Source organism: Crocodylus porosus, unplaced genomic scaffold, assembly GCF_001723895.1.
Source record: "Crocodylus porosus isolate Cpor-Errol unplaced genomic scaffold, CroPor_comp1, whole genome shotgun sequence".
Lineage (NCBI taxonomy): Eukaryota > Metazoa > Chordata > Crocodylia > Crocodylidae > Crocodylus > Crocodylus porosus.
This window is the reverse complement of record NW_017728906.1, coordinates 60,609,893-60,623,808: the sequence shown is the minus strand read 5'-3', so window position 1 is coordinate 60,623,808 and position 13,916 is coordinate 60,609,893. Positions and strand designations below refer to the sequence as shown.

Below are 13,916 nucleotides of genomic sequence, written 5' to 3'. Positions count from 1 at the left end.
GTGGCACCATGGCTTCTGATCCCTAGTCTCGACAATTGCATCTTGTGCCACGCCATATGCAGAAAGTGCAAGTTTTGAATCAGTGATTAGATCCCAATAGTGCCCTTCATATTTGCCAGTGTAGGGAAGACCTGGGATCATGATCCCAAGATCTCCCTGCACTGACAAGTTGAAGACCAGGACCCCACAGCCCAGCTTGACTTGGGACTCCTGTGTCTGGGTCTGTCACCGTTCAAGGGATTAGTTTTAAACTCCAAGCCTAGTAGCTCTGGTGGGGCTGCCAGGAAAGATGGGGGACCAGAGGCTACAAGGCACTTTAACTGCTGGGTTTAAAATAACAGGCAAGGTAAGCCTTTTGTCCCACCCCCTTCCCCCACACTGGGAGCTTCATTCCTCACATAGGAGAATTTAGCTGCAGGGTTTGAACTCCTTAGCAGGGAAGCCCCTCAGCTCTCTTTGGCAGGAGCTTGCAGGACAGCCCCGTGCCCTAGTGGAAAACTGGGGCTGCCCTAGGGCTGATGAGAATAATCAGCTAATAGTCAGCACTGGCCCCCGGGCATCCCCAGGCATGCCAGTGTTCAATTTAGGGTAGTATACAAACCAGCCATAAAATTATGTGTGATGTAGGTGCCCCACAGGAGTCAGTGCTTGGTCTAGTACTTTTCAACGTATTTATTAATGATTTGGATGTGGGGAGTGAAGAGCTCACCGGCCAAGTTTGTGGCCGACACCAAGTTATGGGGAAGCGTGGTCATGCTTGAAGATAGACTACAGATACAGGTGGACCTAGACAGGCTGGCAAGTTGGTCAGATTGGAATCGGATGAAGTTCAACATCAAGAAATGTAAAATGCCCCACCTCAGGGTGAGCAACCCCCAACACATCTACAGGCTTGGAGGCACCAAACTGACTAGCACCACAAATGAAAGGAACTGGGGGTACTAATAGACCACAGTATGAATGCGAGCCAGCAGTGAGATACTGTAGCCAGTAGGGATAATAATACTCTGGCATGCATCAATCAATGTATCTCCAGCAAAACCAAGGAGGTGATTCTTCTGCTGTATTCAGCACTGGTGAGACCACAGCTGGAGTATTGCATTCAGTTCTGGGCACTTTAACAAGGATGTGGACAAGCTTGAGAGAGTCCAAAAAGAGACACCAGTATGATCAGAGTCTTACATGGCAAGCCATATGAGGAAAGGCTGAGGGATCTGGGACTCTTCAGCCTCAAGAAAAGAAGGCTGAGAGGGGACCTGGTAGCAGCTTACCACTGCACTAGGGGAGTACATCAAGGGGTTGGTGAGCAACTGTTCACCAGGGCACTGAGGGGAAAACTAGGAGTAATGGGCACAGACTACTGGAAGACTGATTCAGGCTCAACATTAGGAAAACCTTCTTCACAGTCAGGGTGTCCAGACTGTGGAATAAGTTCCCTCCAGAGGTGGTGCAATCACCTACCCTGGAGATCTTCAAGAGGAGACTAGACAGTCACCTTTCTGTGGTCACCTGACCCCCAGTTGTCTTTCCTCCCTGGTACAAGGGTCTGGACCCAATGATCTTCCAAGGTCACTTCAGACCTTACAATCTATTAACGTATTTATGGCTGGTTTGCCATTTTATGGCCCCATAAATTGTGCGCATGTATGGCATCTTTGCCACTAACATGTAACTTGTGGCATAAATGGAATGTGTAAAGAGGCCTAACAGACGGTAAGTGTAGAACTCAGTTTAAGAGTCACTTTTCTGTATAAAATTATGCTGAAATCTATTTGTTGGTATATGTGAAAATGTGTGAGAGAGTTTTAAGCTTTTCAGATTAATGTTATTTTACTTCATGGACATTTCCCTATATATGCATAATAAACTGAAGGGAGTCTGTCTTGATATTCTGCAGATGCAACAAAAATTGTCACTGTCCACTCCTGTAAAACATCTTGGATGTAGGCTTTGTAAGCAAAATACCAAAGTGTTTGAAAAACTTTGTTTAAAATGTAATATACTTAAAGTAGCAATAAAGAATTTTGTGGTTTTAGGTGATCTGCAAATCAGTGGCTTGATTTTGTTTGTTTGTTTGTTTTTTTAATCCAGTTCTCACGCTTTTCTCTACCCCCATTCAAAATGACTATAAAAACATGTGCTTTTCTTACCTAGGAGTATACTCTCTTAAAATGAAAAAAGCTGGCTTGCACCTTCTACACATTTGCTGAAGCTATTCCTTTTAATTAAGAACTTTTAAACCTCACAGGAACAAATTAGTCAGTTAACAGTGAAATACGTGTTATATAACTACAAGGAGTGGTCATAGCAATGTCTCTCATGCAAACTCTTCCAAGCATAGATAATTCTACTGAGGATAACGTTTCCTATAAAGTAAATTAACTATATAGGAAAGATGGAGTGGGCACCCACCATACGCCTTTACACCACTCTGTGCTCAGGTAATGTTATTAGTCCGTCAGACAATGAGAAGTAACTATATGCAGGTACAAATTTATCGCAGTGTCCCAGACATGTATACTACCATAGTGAATTGCATCCTGTGCAAGGTGTTTTCTGTTTGCATTACTTCACCATCTACTGGCCAGGCTCTGCAGCCAATAGTGCTTACTGCAGTCAGCCAACTTGAGGTTGGCAGGTTCATATACCTGCTCCTTTAATATAACATAAAATCTGAGGATAATTACTTTGTAGCAGTTGTGTCCGTGCATCTGTGTTCAGAAATTTATTTATTGATTATTTTGGAATTAACACATGGAAATTTGTTTATGCTATTGGTATATCTATTGGTAAACGGCTATATCTTATTCCTTGGTATAGTATAACTTTACAGGGAATAAAGAGAAATAAAATAACAGGGTTCACAAATGCTTGACAGTGCCAAACAGATTATAATGCGGGAGGTATGAAGCAAATGTAGGAACAAGAATGACAATATTGTGACATGAGATCATAACCAACGGCCACTTTGAGAAGTGAAGTCTGTCACAGATCATTGCAACTGGTGGTCAGGCATGTAAACTGAATCTGTTTCCTGTGAGCACAGCAACCCCTATGTCAGTCACTACACTACATTTTTTTTGGTGTAGTGGTACATAGTCCGGGCTGTTTTTAGCTTCTCTTTGGTTTCCATGTTTTGATGCCACAGTTCTTTAGAAGTTCTGTCCTACAAGTTAGGTATTGTTAGGTATTGAGCATTCTGGTCTTTATTTAGCTCGTTCATAGCTTTATTGAAGCCCCGTGACTGCCAACATACTTAAAATTAAGCATGTATTTACGTTTACAGAGGAACAGGGCCAGAATATTCATATCATCAAAGGATCAAGCCCTAGATGTGTGCTTCAACATTCTGCATACTCTATCTTGACTAACACCTGGGTATGACATCTTGGCATCCTTTGTCTTAATCTTCTAAAATGGTTTATGCTGCTCAATCTGGATTCAGCTAGTATACTAAATTCAGCTAGAAATCTGTGGGCCTCTGAACTGAAAATTGTTTTCTTTTCTAAATCAGTGCAACTGTGACAAGTATTTTTCTCACATTTTTTTCCCCTTATGGAATATTCAAACAATATCATTAGGTAAGTACCAACTGAGGGAAGCAAGTTACCCGGCGAGGGCTCCCTGGGGTGGCAGCAGAACGTGATCTACACTGAAGTGTGATGGATGTGGTACAGAAATTCAAAAAAGCACCTAGAATGCTGTAGTTTAATACCACATCCATCCCCGGTTAACTTAGAGTGGGATCTGCCATTTTTAAGGCACTTGAAGTGCCTTGAATGTCTGTTCTACTATGGCTTTAAAGTGCTTTCTGTGCACTTAAGACATTAAGTGTAACGTCTGTACCTAGCCATTATTACATGAGCTTGTGATTCTGTCAGATCTCTCCATTTCATTTTCAGCAATAGAATATGGGATAACCGTACAGGTGAACTTTCTTTTTAACTGGGTTAAAGATGATATTAAAAATATGCATTCAGTTGTCGATTTACAATTAGCAACTCTTTCTTATGCACTAAACTCTTATTATTGAAATGGATATGAAAAAGTAGCACATGTAAACTGTAAAGATTCTCAGTAATGAATAGCCCTATTTACCTTCTACACAGAGATGTTTTAAATAAAATGAGGATCAATTATTCTCATGAGTTGCTACGAAGAAAATAGAAAGCAATAGATTGAAGTTATATAAGAAACAATTTAGTTTTAAAACAGGAGAAAAAATGTTGAGAAAGATATGTTGCTGTTGAAGATAAGAAATGATAGCTTAGATCAGTTGTGCTCAACTTTCTTAGACTCAAGGCACCCCTTGGAAAACACCAACTCTTAGTTTTTACTTATTTGGGGGTTTTTTTATGAGAGAGAAATAATAGAGCAATTCTTCTGTTCCAAAGAACTTAGAAGCACTACAACAGGCACTGTTTTTAACCGTATGTATTCTGATTTGAAACCTCTTGGCTTATCATGTGAATCATATTTGCACACTTGACTGTTGTAAAATTGTGTGGCAGCCCATAGCACCCTTGAATGAATCTCAGGGTACCACAGGGTGCTGCATAACCCTGGGTGAGTGGTCTAGATGCTTATCTCAAGATGGTTTAAGGGCAATTTAAGTAAGCATGCTAAAAAGCAATGTTATTGTAGATTTATGCTTTAAACCCATTACAGTTGACCTTGAACCTAGGATTTTGGCTCTGAATTGGAAACTGCTATTATGGCCCCCTGAATTCCTGCCAACCTTCACTGACTACAGAAACCGCTCCCAAATGTTATGCCTTTGGGTTTACTTCTACACCTTCAGACAGCCTATTCAGGACTCATTGGCTAAACTCAGCTCTTGTTCAGTGGGATGTCACACTGCCATTTTTGTGAAATTGGTGCTGTTAAATTCAGATAAGTTATGGAGGTGTACCAGAGTCTAACAAGGTTGAGAATCACTGAGCTAAATCCTGCAGGATGAATGGACTCACCATGATCTATATGATTGGCAGTGAGGTTTAAGTCCACATGACCATGTTATCTTGCTCAGATCCAGAAATTCAATTATAGGAGTTTCTCAGTTGTTTCTTCAGTCTCAAGCACTATATATACTTAGCTGTCAGAACTGTAAAGTTTGCTTCCCCATCTTTGGATCCAAGGACACTTGTTTTCTTCATAAGTTACATAACTGTATTTCATTTAAAGGAAGCAGTGCCATTCTTGTTTACTGTGAACAAGGAATGCTGGACAAATTGCAGTTTAAAAAAAATGTTTTCTTGTTCAGAGTTTTTGCTGTTTGCTTGCTGCACTGAGTTACTTTGATTAAAAGCACTGATTCTTACTACTTACATAGAATATTGCTGGCCAATTCATTTGGGAAGGAAATTCTCTAGTCTCTATCCACAGCAGTTTTGGTTCTTAATACAACTCTTAACCTGTAACCCATGTTCTAATCTAATATGGACAAATTAAAAAGAGAAACCGGCCAGGCATGTCTTTCTTAGGGCATGGCATAAAGAGGTACTAGAGGGAGGAGAATAAGAGTCTGTCTCAAATAGGACTCACCAAAGGAAGACCAAAGTTTTAAGTATGTGCTAATCAACTTTTCTTTCCCATTCTAGCTTCTTCCACCCTGGTTACATAAATTCCTCCATGGTAGTTAAAACAACAAGTGCTTTCTTTTAAAGGTTTTTCAGTGCAATTAACCTTTGTTTTAAAAGGCAGTTTTCCACGGATGTTTGACTTTTCAGATTTAACCTATGTCTTCTATTTTCTGTTTTCAGGATTGCACAGTATATGAAACAGAGAATAAAATTCTACATGTGGTGAGTAGTCCTTTGATTCTTATAAATATGTGTCTGCTGTACAATATCTAGGAATCTTTCAGTCTTTTAGCAGTAGTGTTAAAGTGCTAGCAAGCTAGTTTTGGCTTAGTGAAGAAATGAATAAAACAAGATGTGAAGTACAAAAAAATGGTGTGGAGAGAATGTAAATACTCATTCTTTCAGTATGCAAAGACTTTGAGGCTATTCAATGAAACTGACAGGCAACAAATTTATAGCCTTATTGGAATGTCTTTTGTTTAGCTGGTGAAACTCCCTCTCAGCAAGAGAGGGGATTCAAAACAAGAAGTGAACATCATATGGGTGGTGAATATCTACACATGTGTTAAGCAGGCTGAAAATAAATTAACGGTAGAACCATGCTTACTTCATAGAGTAATACTTCCTTTCACTGATTTCTTGACCTTCTTCCCCTGAAGCTTTTAGGACAATTATTGTGAAAGATAAGATCCTTTTTAGCAGAGCAGGGGCAGGGTGTGGCCAGATGCTGGCCTGCCATGGCCCCTGAGGCAAATTCTTCCCTCCATCCCCTTTTCGCTCCCCTCCCCCCCCAAGCTGGCAAACCCTGGGGACAGCCCCAGCTGCACTCCATGGCTTGCCTGCAGCCTGGCAGGGATGGAGTTAATTCCTTCCTCTCTCCGCTCTCTCTCTCTTGGAACTCCTGGGGGTTTGGCTGCAGTCTCTGTGGCTTGCCTGTAGCCAGGCAGGGAGGGAATTAATTCAATGGCATGCCCTGTGTGCAGATCCAAGCCCTGCACCTGTGAACCCAGAGCTAAGACCTGCAGGACCAGACTTAGAGGTGGGAAGTGTTGGCAAAGACCTGACAATCATCACACATGCTGGAGATATAGTTTAAGGAAGTTGCAGACAGCTTCATCAAAGAATGCAGAAAGCTACATTTACATTATAAAGCAGAACAAATAAATACCTAACCAAAGCCTTTCTGAATGCCTGGCTGTAAGGAGACATCCTGCCCTCAGGATTAGTAAAAGTAATTCTTGTTTTCCTGGTTTACATTTTAAATCAGACTAAGATGTGTATGCTGTGTTTTACTGGGCTGTATCTTCAGTGGTGTACCATGGGTCTCTAGTACCTGGGGGCCAGTACTTGGATTGGCACCCCCTGTCCTCCGTGGGGATGATCCAAACAGGGTCTGGGGCCCCCTCTTCTATCCTATGATGCTTCCATAGGGAAATTAACATCATAGCACACCGGACATGGGGGGGAGGGCGGGGGAATGGAGGGGAGCAGCAGCGGCCAGAATTTCCAGCTAAAACAGCTAAAGAAACTTACAATCTGCTGGACAGAAGGGTGGGCGAACTACACACCAAACACGAGAGGTGCTGCAGCCTCTCTGCCTGGCTCTGAAGGGCCTGGCCAGTGCCCCCCATCCCAGGCAGGCACCCCTGCCCCCACCCTTGATATGCCATTGTATATCTTAGCTTAGGGCAGGGGTGGGCAATGTATGGCCCGTGGGCCGGAGCTGGTCCACAAGGCCATTCTGTCCAGCCTGAGGGGCTCATAAAAAATTTTTGAAAATTAAAATGCATCTGCCCTTGGTTCCTATCAAAAATGACAGGAACCAGGGGCAGTAGGACCCAGGGGAATCCTCAGCAGGCTTCTGCAACAGCTGCCCCAGCCCCACCTCCTGAGCTAGAAGCCCCAGCAGGGGCTTCTGGCCTGGGACCATGTGGCTGCCGTGGCGCTGGAAGCTCAGGTAAGTGGGGTGGGGGGGAAAGGGCAGGGAAAGAACTGATGCTGAACACGGGGGGGAAAAGCAGCCCCTTGCCTGCCCCGTGGCCCACACTCCCTGCTCGCTCGCAGCCCATGTGGGGCTGTTCTGAGCAGGCACAGGCAGCCCCACATGGGCTGCAGCACAAAGCACTGGCCACAAAGCAGGGGCGAAGCCACTTTTCCCCCCCATGCTCATCACCAGATTGTAACCCACCACCACTGCCAGCCTGGGCCCCATGCTGGCTCTGGGCTCACCTGTTGGGGCTGCTCATGGCAGCAACTGCTAGAGCCTCGCCGCTTGCTGAGTCAGGTAGCGTTTGCTGCTGCCACCTGCCCAGAATTTGCGCCATGGTAGGCTGTGGTGATGTTGCCACCGCTGCCTCTGGGCTGGCCAGTGTGCAAGCTCTGACCGGGCAGCAGCAGCAAATGCTTTACAGTGCAGCAAGCAGGGGGGTTGCTGTGGCATAGCCTGACGGGCGAGCCCAGAGCTGGCACAGGGCTCAGGCTGGTTGTGGGGGTGGGTTACAAGCTGGTGCTGAGTGCAGAGGAAAAGCAGCCCCTCCCCTGCCCGTGGCCAGTGTTCTGCACTGCAGCCGCTCGCAGCCTGCAAGTGGCTGCCTGTGCCTGCTTAGGACATCCCCGCGTGGACTGCGAGCAGCTGCAGCAGGGAGTTCCAGCCATGGGGAAGGTCCGCTTTTCCCCACACTGTGCACCAGCTCCTTCCCTGCCAGCAAGCAGGGGGTCAGGGCTGTGCACTGCCCCCTGCCTGTTCTGCAGGGCTGGGGGGTGTTGGGAGTGTCTCACGGCCAGTGGCAGCAGAACCCAGAGCAGGGTGGCAGGAGTACAGGGTCCTGGCTGGCAGGGGCTTTATAGAACCAGGCCAGCTTCCCCCTCTCCCTGCTGGTGCAGCCCAGCCCAGCTTCACAGACTCCTACCAGCCTGCACCCTGCTCTGGGCCCCACCGGTGCTGGCCCTGCGACATTGGTCCCAAGACATTGGGTCATTGTTCCCAAGATAGTGACCAGGGGGTGGGTCACCTGTCAAGGGGCGGGTTTGGCAGCTTGCCAAAACTGGGTCAGCAGCCCTCCACCCCAAATAATTGCCTGCCCCTGGCTTAGGCCAAGATTTTAGCAAATTGCTGTGATCAATACATGCTTGCTTTGGAGAGAGGACTTTTTCCTCATCATCACTCCTCTTCCCCACCCTCCTTTGAAGCTGGTGGCTGGCATCCTCTGTGTTGTGCTAGCCCCAGCTGGTGCCTGGCCATGCCCCCTCCACTCCAACAGGGTGAGAACCTTGGAGGGCATCTCTCTTCCTTGCCTTCCCTTTGGCAGTGGCTGGCAGGCATGGTCTAGTGCCCTCCATCTTCTGGCTTGAGCCGCTGCAGGCATGTGGCTGCATTTCCTGATTTAACAGAGAATGTCTGTCCAGTTTCATTTCATAGACATTAGGGCTGGAAGGGACCTCAGAAGATCATTGAGTCCAGCCCAGTTATTAATCAGTTTAAGCTACACAACTTAGACTAACCTGCAAAGAGTGAATCAGTTCAGACTTGGGCTTGTTGAATGTCTGTCCCCAGACCCTGGGGGGATTTGGTTCTTTTCAAGAATACAGCAGAGTGCCATACAAGGTTAGCATTGTTAGATGTACATAAGTGATTCACAACATAAAGCCAGAGATTTCAACTAGAAATCCATGGTGTTAAAAACATTCTGAACTGTTTTGCTCTTTAAGTGCTTTCCAACAGAAAAATTACTTTATTATTTTTTTCCATAGGAAAAAAAACGAAATTAAAAAAAAAATAGTGAAAACTAGGTAGGGGCTGGCATTTTGTGAGGGGTGCCTCAAGTCTAAAAAGTCTGAGAACCACTGAGCTAGATAATACTTTCATTATGGAATGTTGTGAGATACAAAGACCTAGGGAAGCAATTAAGTGATCCCATTCTAATTGGATAACAATTTATAAGATAGAAACTTCTACTTCACCTGCAGCATTTCTGTATTTTTTTTTCCGGATATTTTTCATTGTAATACAATTCAGTAGGATAATCATTATTTTGTCCCTTTAAGGAACTTCATTTTCACAGAGATCCCATTCAGTTTCATAAGAAATGTGGTGCCATGGTAGGTAAGAAAATAAATAAACATAAATATCTAAATAAATATAAATTATATTTAATTAATATTAATATTCAGACAGCTAAAAGCCTCTTGGTGAGTTTAGGATTTGGTTTTAAAATGGCCAAAGTTTAAAAACAATTAAGAATTCAATAATAAAAAACAGGATTATACTATTATTGTTACCAATCTTTTAAATACTATGGTAACCACAAATCAGTACTACTTCTATATTTGATTTTATGCTAATAAATTAAATAACCAGAAGACTATAACTAGTAAAAACTCATTGAGCGTGTCCCCACATGCAGGGGGGTGAAGTTACTGTGTATTGGCACAAAATTGGCACAAATTTGTGCTGCTGCTTTTTGCCACTGTGCACGCTCCTGCACATGGGGTTGGCACAAGGCAAATTGTCCCAGTTGGTGTCCTGGGGGCCTCCCAGGGCACATCCAGACATGTGGATGTTTGGCTCCTCGGAGATGAGTAGTGGTTATGCTAGTCCCTGGGGAACTACATTTCCCTGGGGAATGCCTGCCCTAGGTGGGGTAGGGAAGGCTGGGGCCAGCACTGGGCTGGCCCTAGCAGCCTTAACTTGGGGTCCTAGGGGCCTTCTAGGGTTGTGGCCATGACAATTCTGCAATGCAGAGCCTGGCTGGCAGTGGAGCATGGGCCTGGGTGGCCTGGCTCTGCTTTTCAGCAGTGCGTGCTGCCCAAGCATTTTTTTTTCCTGGGGTTTTTTTGATCCCTGGGTATCTGGGGTAAAACACAAAACAAAACATGGAAAAAACACCTGTTGCGGCACACACTCGGGCAGCATGCCCTTGCAGCACAGAGAACACCAGACTCTGCAGTATGTGGTGCTGCAAATGTGTTTGTAGCACCACATACTGCATGACCACGCTTGTCTGGATGCACCCCCAGGGAGCAGCAGTGGCAGCAATCTGGGCACTCAGACCCTGCCTTACAGGCTCCCTTTTTGGCAGTGCGCACTGCTTCATGTGCACAATGCTTTTTTTCAGTGGCACTTTTCTGATACAGGAGTCTCCCAGTGTCAACCCCCTCGCCTCCCACTGCGCTGCTAATTAGGAGTGTGGTTGAACACTTGCACACGTGCCATGTGCAGTTTGCAGTGGCTCAAAACTGTGCAGTTTGCAGTGTGCTCAGTGGGACACACGCATTGTTGTAAATTTTCATGGAAAGTTTAGATGCCCTTAAAAATAGCAATGGAGGTGCAATCTTCAGCTTCCTGTAGGTCACCTTTTGTGCTACTGAATGACCTTAAAATTACCATAATTGATTCCCTTGCAGTAGGGGAGATCACAGGCTCCACATGTTTGATTTACATAGTATTGAGGGGCCTAAGGACATGGAGGTACAATCTAGTGCAGTCCAGCAGACTAACTCAAAAGACGTTGTCTTGGCCAGTGCAAGTTAGAGTAGATGCAGTGCAATGTTAACTTCCACTGGAAATTTTTTTTGTGTGTTTTGGGGTTTTTTTGGCCCCACAATCAGGGAAGATGCAGATCTGTCACTCTTCATCCTTTTTCCCCCGGCCCTTCTCTTGGCTGTAATGAGAATGCAACCTGTATTTTGCATTTATAATGACTTCTGAACAAATATCTATGCATTTTGATTTTGTATGCTTTGGGGCATTAAATGACCACCACATGAATAGCGGAAAAAAAGCTGTTCCCGTGACACTGTATCAAACAACTGGATGTATCATAGAGGATCCTTCAAAAATACAGCATAGGATGTTAGCCTTGTAAAAATGACTACTCCGGAGTGTTAAGAATAACTTAAAATAGAATGTACTGCTGAATGAGATAAAATGCTTAATTGCTATATTAGAGCAATTATGGAATACTACATTGGGCATAAGGCTCCTGGGGTGGAGAGAGAGTGATTGCATGAGAGGGGGAAAAAATGTAAAGTATAATTTTTGCTAAGTCCTCCTCATGTAATTTGTCTTTATTTATCTATTTTTTGGCATGTTTCTGGGCAACTGCTTTTTTTTTTTTTTTTTTACAGGCACAGTAAAAGCGTGATTGCGTGATTCTCTTAAAAGCTGTGCACCACATGGGAGGTGCTGGGCTTTCTCAACTCCTGTTGGTTTCCTGTTGGCTCACTCTCATGCGCGATTTAAATATCAGTTGCCAGGTGCAGCGTTTCTCATCTTTAGGTCTTCTTTGCAGATACTCAAGTGTAACAGTTATTTGTACAGGTTATTTCTAAAAAAGAAAATTCAACAGACTTGCATTGCTTATCAATACTTGCTATTGTCCTGTACCATGTCAAATGGCATAGCTAAAAGATACAATGTCTTGCATAAACATTGAACGTATGTGCTCAAATCAGCGTTTTATCAAAGCCAACTACCTGAAGTATACCTTAAATGCATTATTAAATAATAATAGCATTATCATCTCATTTATTACAAGCATAATAATGACTGACATATACTCTTATTTTAGACCCTTTCTTACTGTATTTTGCTACATAGATTTTCCCTTCCAGTATCAAAATACTATTTTCCATATCACTCCCATTCCTTCCCTCTCCCCTGCCACCCTTTATTTTTCTAGTTGCTTGGAAAGCAACTATACACCTCTTGAGCCCTGGATCTGACATGCCAGCACCAGCACCATCAGAAGAGGTTTAACTTTAAACCACATGTGCCATTTTTAGATGAGAGTATTTTTTCTTCATCGGTCATTTTGCCTACAGTATGTGATTTCTTTATGCATTGTGCTTTTTATTTATAAACCATGCTGAAACAGAACTTCCGTCCTGCAGACAGGAAGAGGGGACAAATCAAATACTGATTCAGTTTGTAAATTGGCCTGGATATACAAGATATACAAGAAGCAGCTCAGCTTGTGCCTAGTTCTTTTATTCTCCTTGGAAAATACAAATGGAGCACATTCAGGAACCTTTGCCCAAGATGGAGGTTCTGATGTATCGCTTCTGAATGTTTGCTACATCAACAGGCATATTAAGCATGGAAAGATCAGTCAGATGTTTGTAAATGCCCCTAAAGAAGAGGATGAATGATTATACAAGTGTTATATTTAGATTGATAGAATTGAGTTTAGTGTTGTAGAAGTTCTAGGTCTGCAAGCATTCCCAACCCTTAACTCTGGTCTAAAAATGGCACATGTGGTTTAAAGTTAAACTTCTTCTGATGGTGCTGGTGCTGACATTTCAGATCCAGGACTCAGGAGGTGTATAGATGAGAATGGGCCAATGGGAAGGTGACCCCAGTGAAATCAGGGCTTCGGTGCGCATGGCCAGACTGGCCACTTCTGGCAGACACCTAGCTCTGGGAGTTTGGGGCATGGGTGGGTGTTGCTGGCACAATTATTGCCGGCAGGTGGATACCCCCAGAAAGTTTTGGGTTTGTGGTGGGGTGCATGGGTAGCTGTCTTGGGGGTTGCAGGTAGAATGGGGGGCGGTGCCTGATCACCCAGTGAAGATATGGGTGAAATAGCCATGGTGGTCGATGATGCCCTACAGCATGATGTATTGATTAACTTCCATGGTGCTTTGGAGCAGGCAGTAGATGGGAATGTGGAGTGGTTGACAGACCCACCTGGTGGCTGAAGCCCATGTGGTGGAAGTCAGTAATGACTTCCTGTGACTTGATGAGGCAGATGAAGTGGTTCGCCAGCATGTCTTAGATGACCCTGTATGCCTCCCGGAGTTCGCTCCAGCCATAGACTTTCCCATACCAAACTGGCTGGCGATGGAGTGGAAGCTGTCGGGGGTGGTGAGTTTCCAGATGGCAACAGTTATGTGCTTCTCTGCAGTCAGGAGTGGCTTTTTGCTGCTGTCCTGCTGGTCAGGGTGGGGGGCTAGCTCAATATTGATGTCCATGAATGTGGCTTAGCACATGCAGAAGTTCTGTAGCCATTGCTTGTTGGAGGAGGTGCCCAGAATGACACATTTGGTAATCTCTGGCATCTCTCAGGGTATGGTGGCATGTGTGCTGAGGGCCATCTCCAGTGCAGGCTCCCCCATGCATCTTTCCTCAAATACTGAATGTTTGCATCATTCTGGTGACTCTAAGGGGGGTCCTGGTGAACAGACTGTCCCTGAGTCCCTGCTGGTGGCCCCTGACAAGGTTGTAGGCAGCCACAAGATCCCCCCTCAGTCTCCTCTTCCGGAGACTGAAGAGATTCAGGTCCCTCAGCCTCTCCTCATAGGGCTGGCCATGGAGGCCTTCAGCCATACAAGTGG

General features: G+C 44.6%; 1 protein-coding gene across 3 annotated transcripts in view; it reads left to right on the top strand.

Annotated features, from left to right (window-relative positions):
• CNKSR2 (connector enhancer of kinase suppressor of Ras 2) overlaps positions 1-13,916 on the top strand; it is a 353,085-nt gene that overhangs the window by 113,739 nt on the left and 225,430 nt on the right. For all 3 annotated transcript variants that reach the window (XM_019529183.1, XM_019529184.1, XM_019529182.1), the window contains exon 5: positions 5,763-5,804. In XM_019529183.1, coding sequence (XP_019384728.1) covers positions 5,763-5,804 — 42 coding nt within the window. The remainder of the gene's footprint in view (positions 1-5,762; positions 5,805-13,916) is intronic.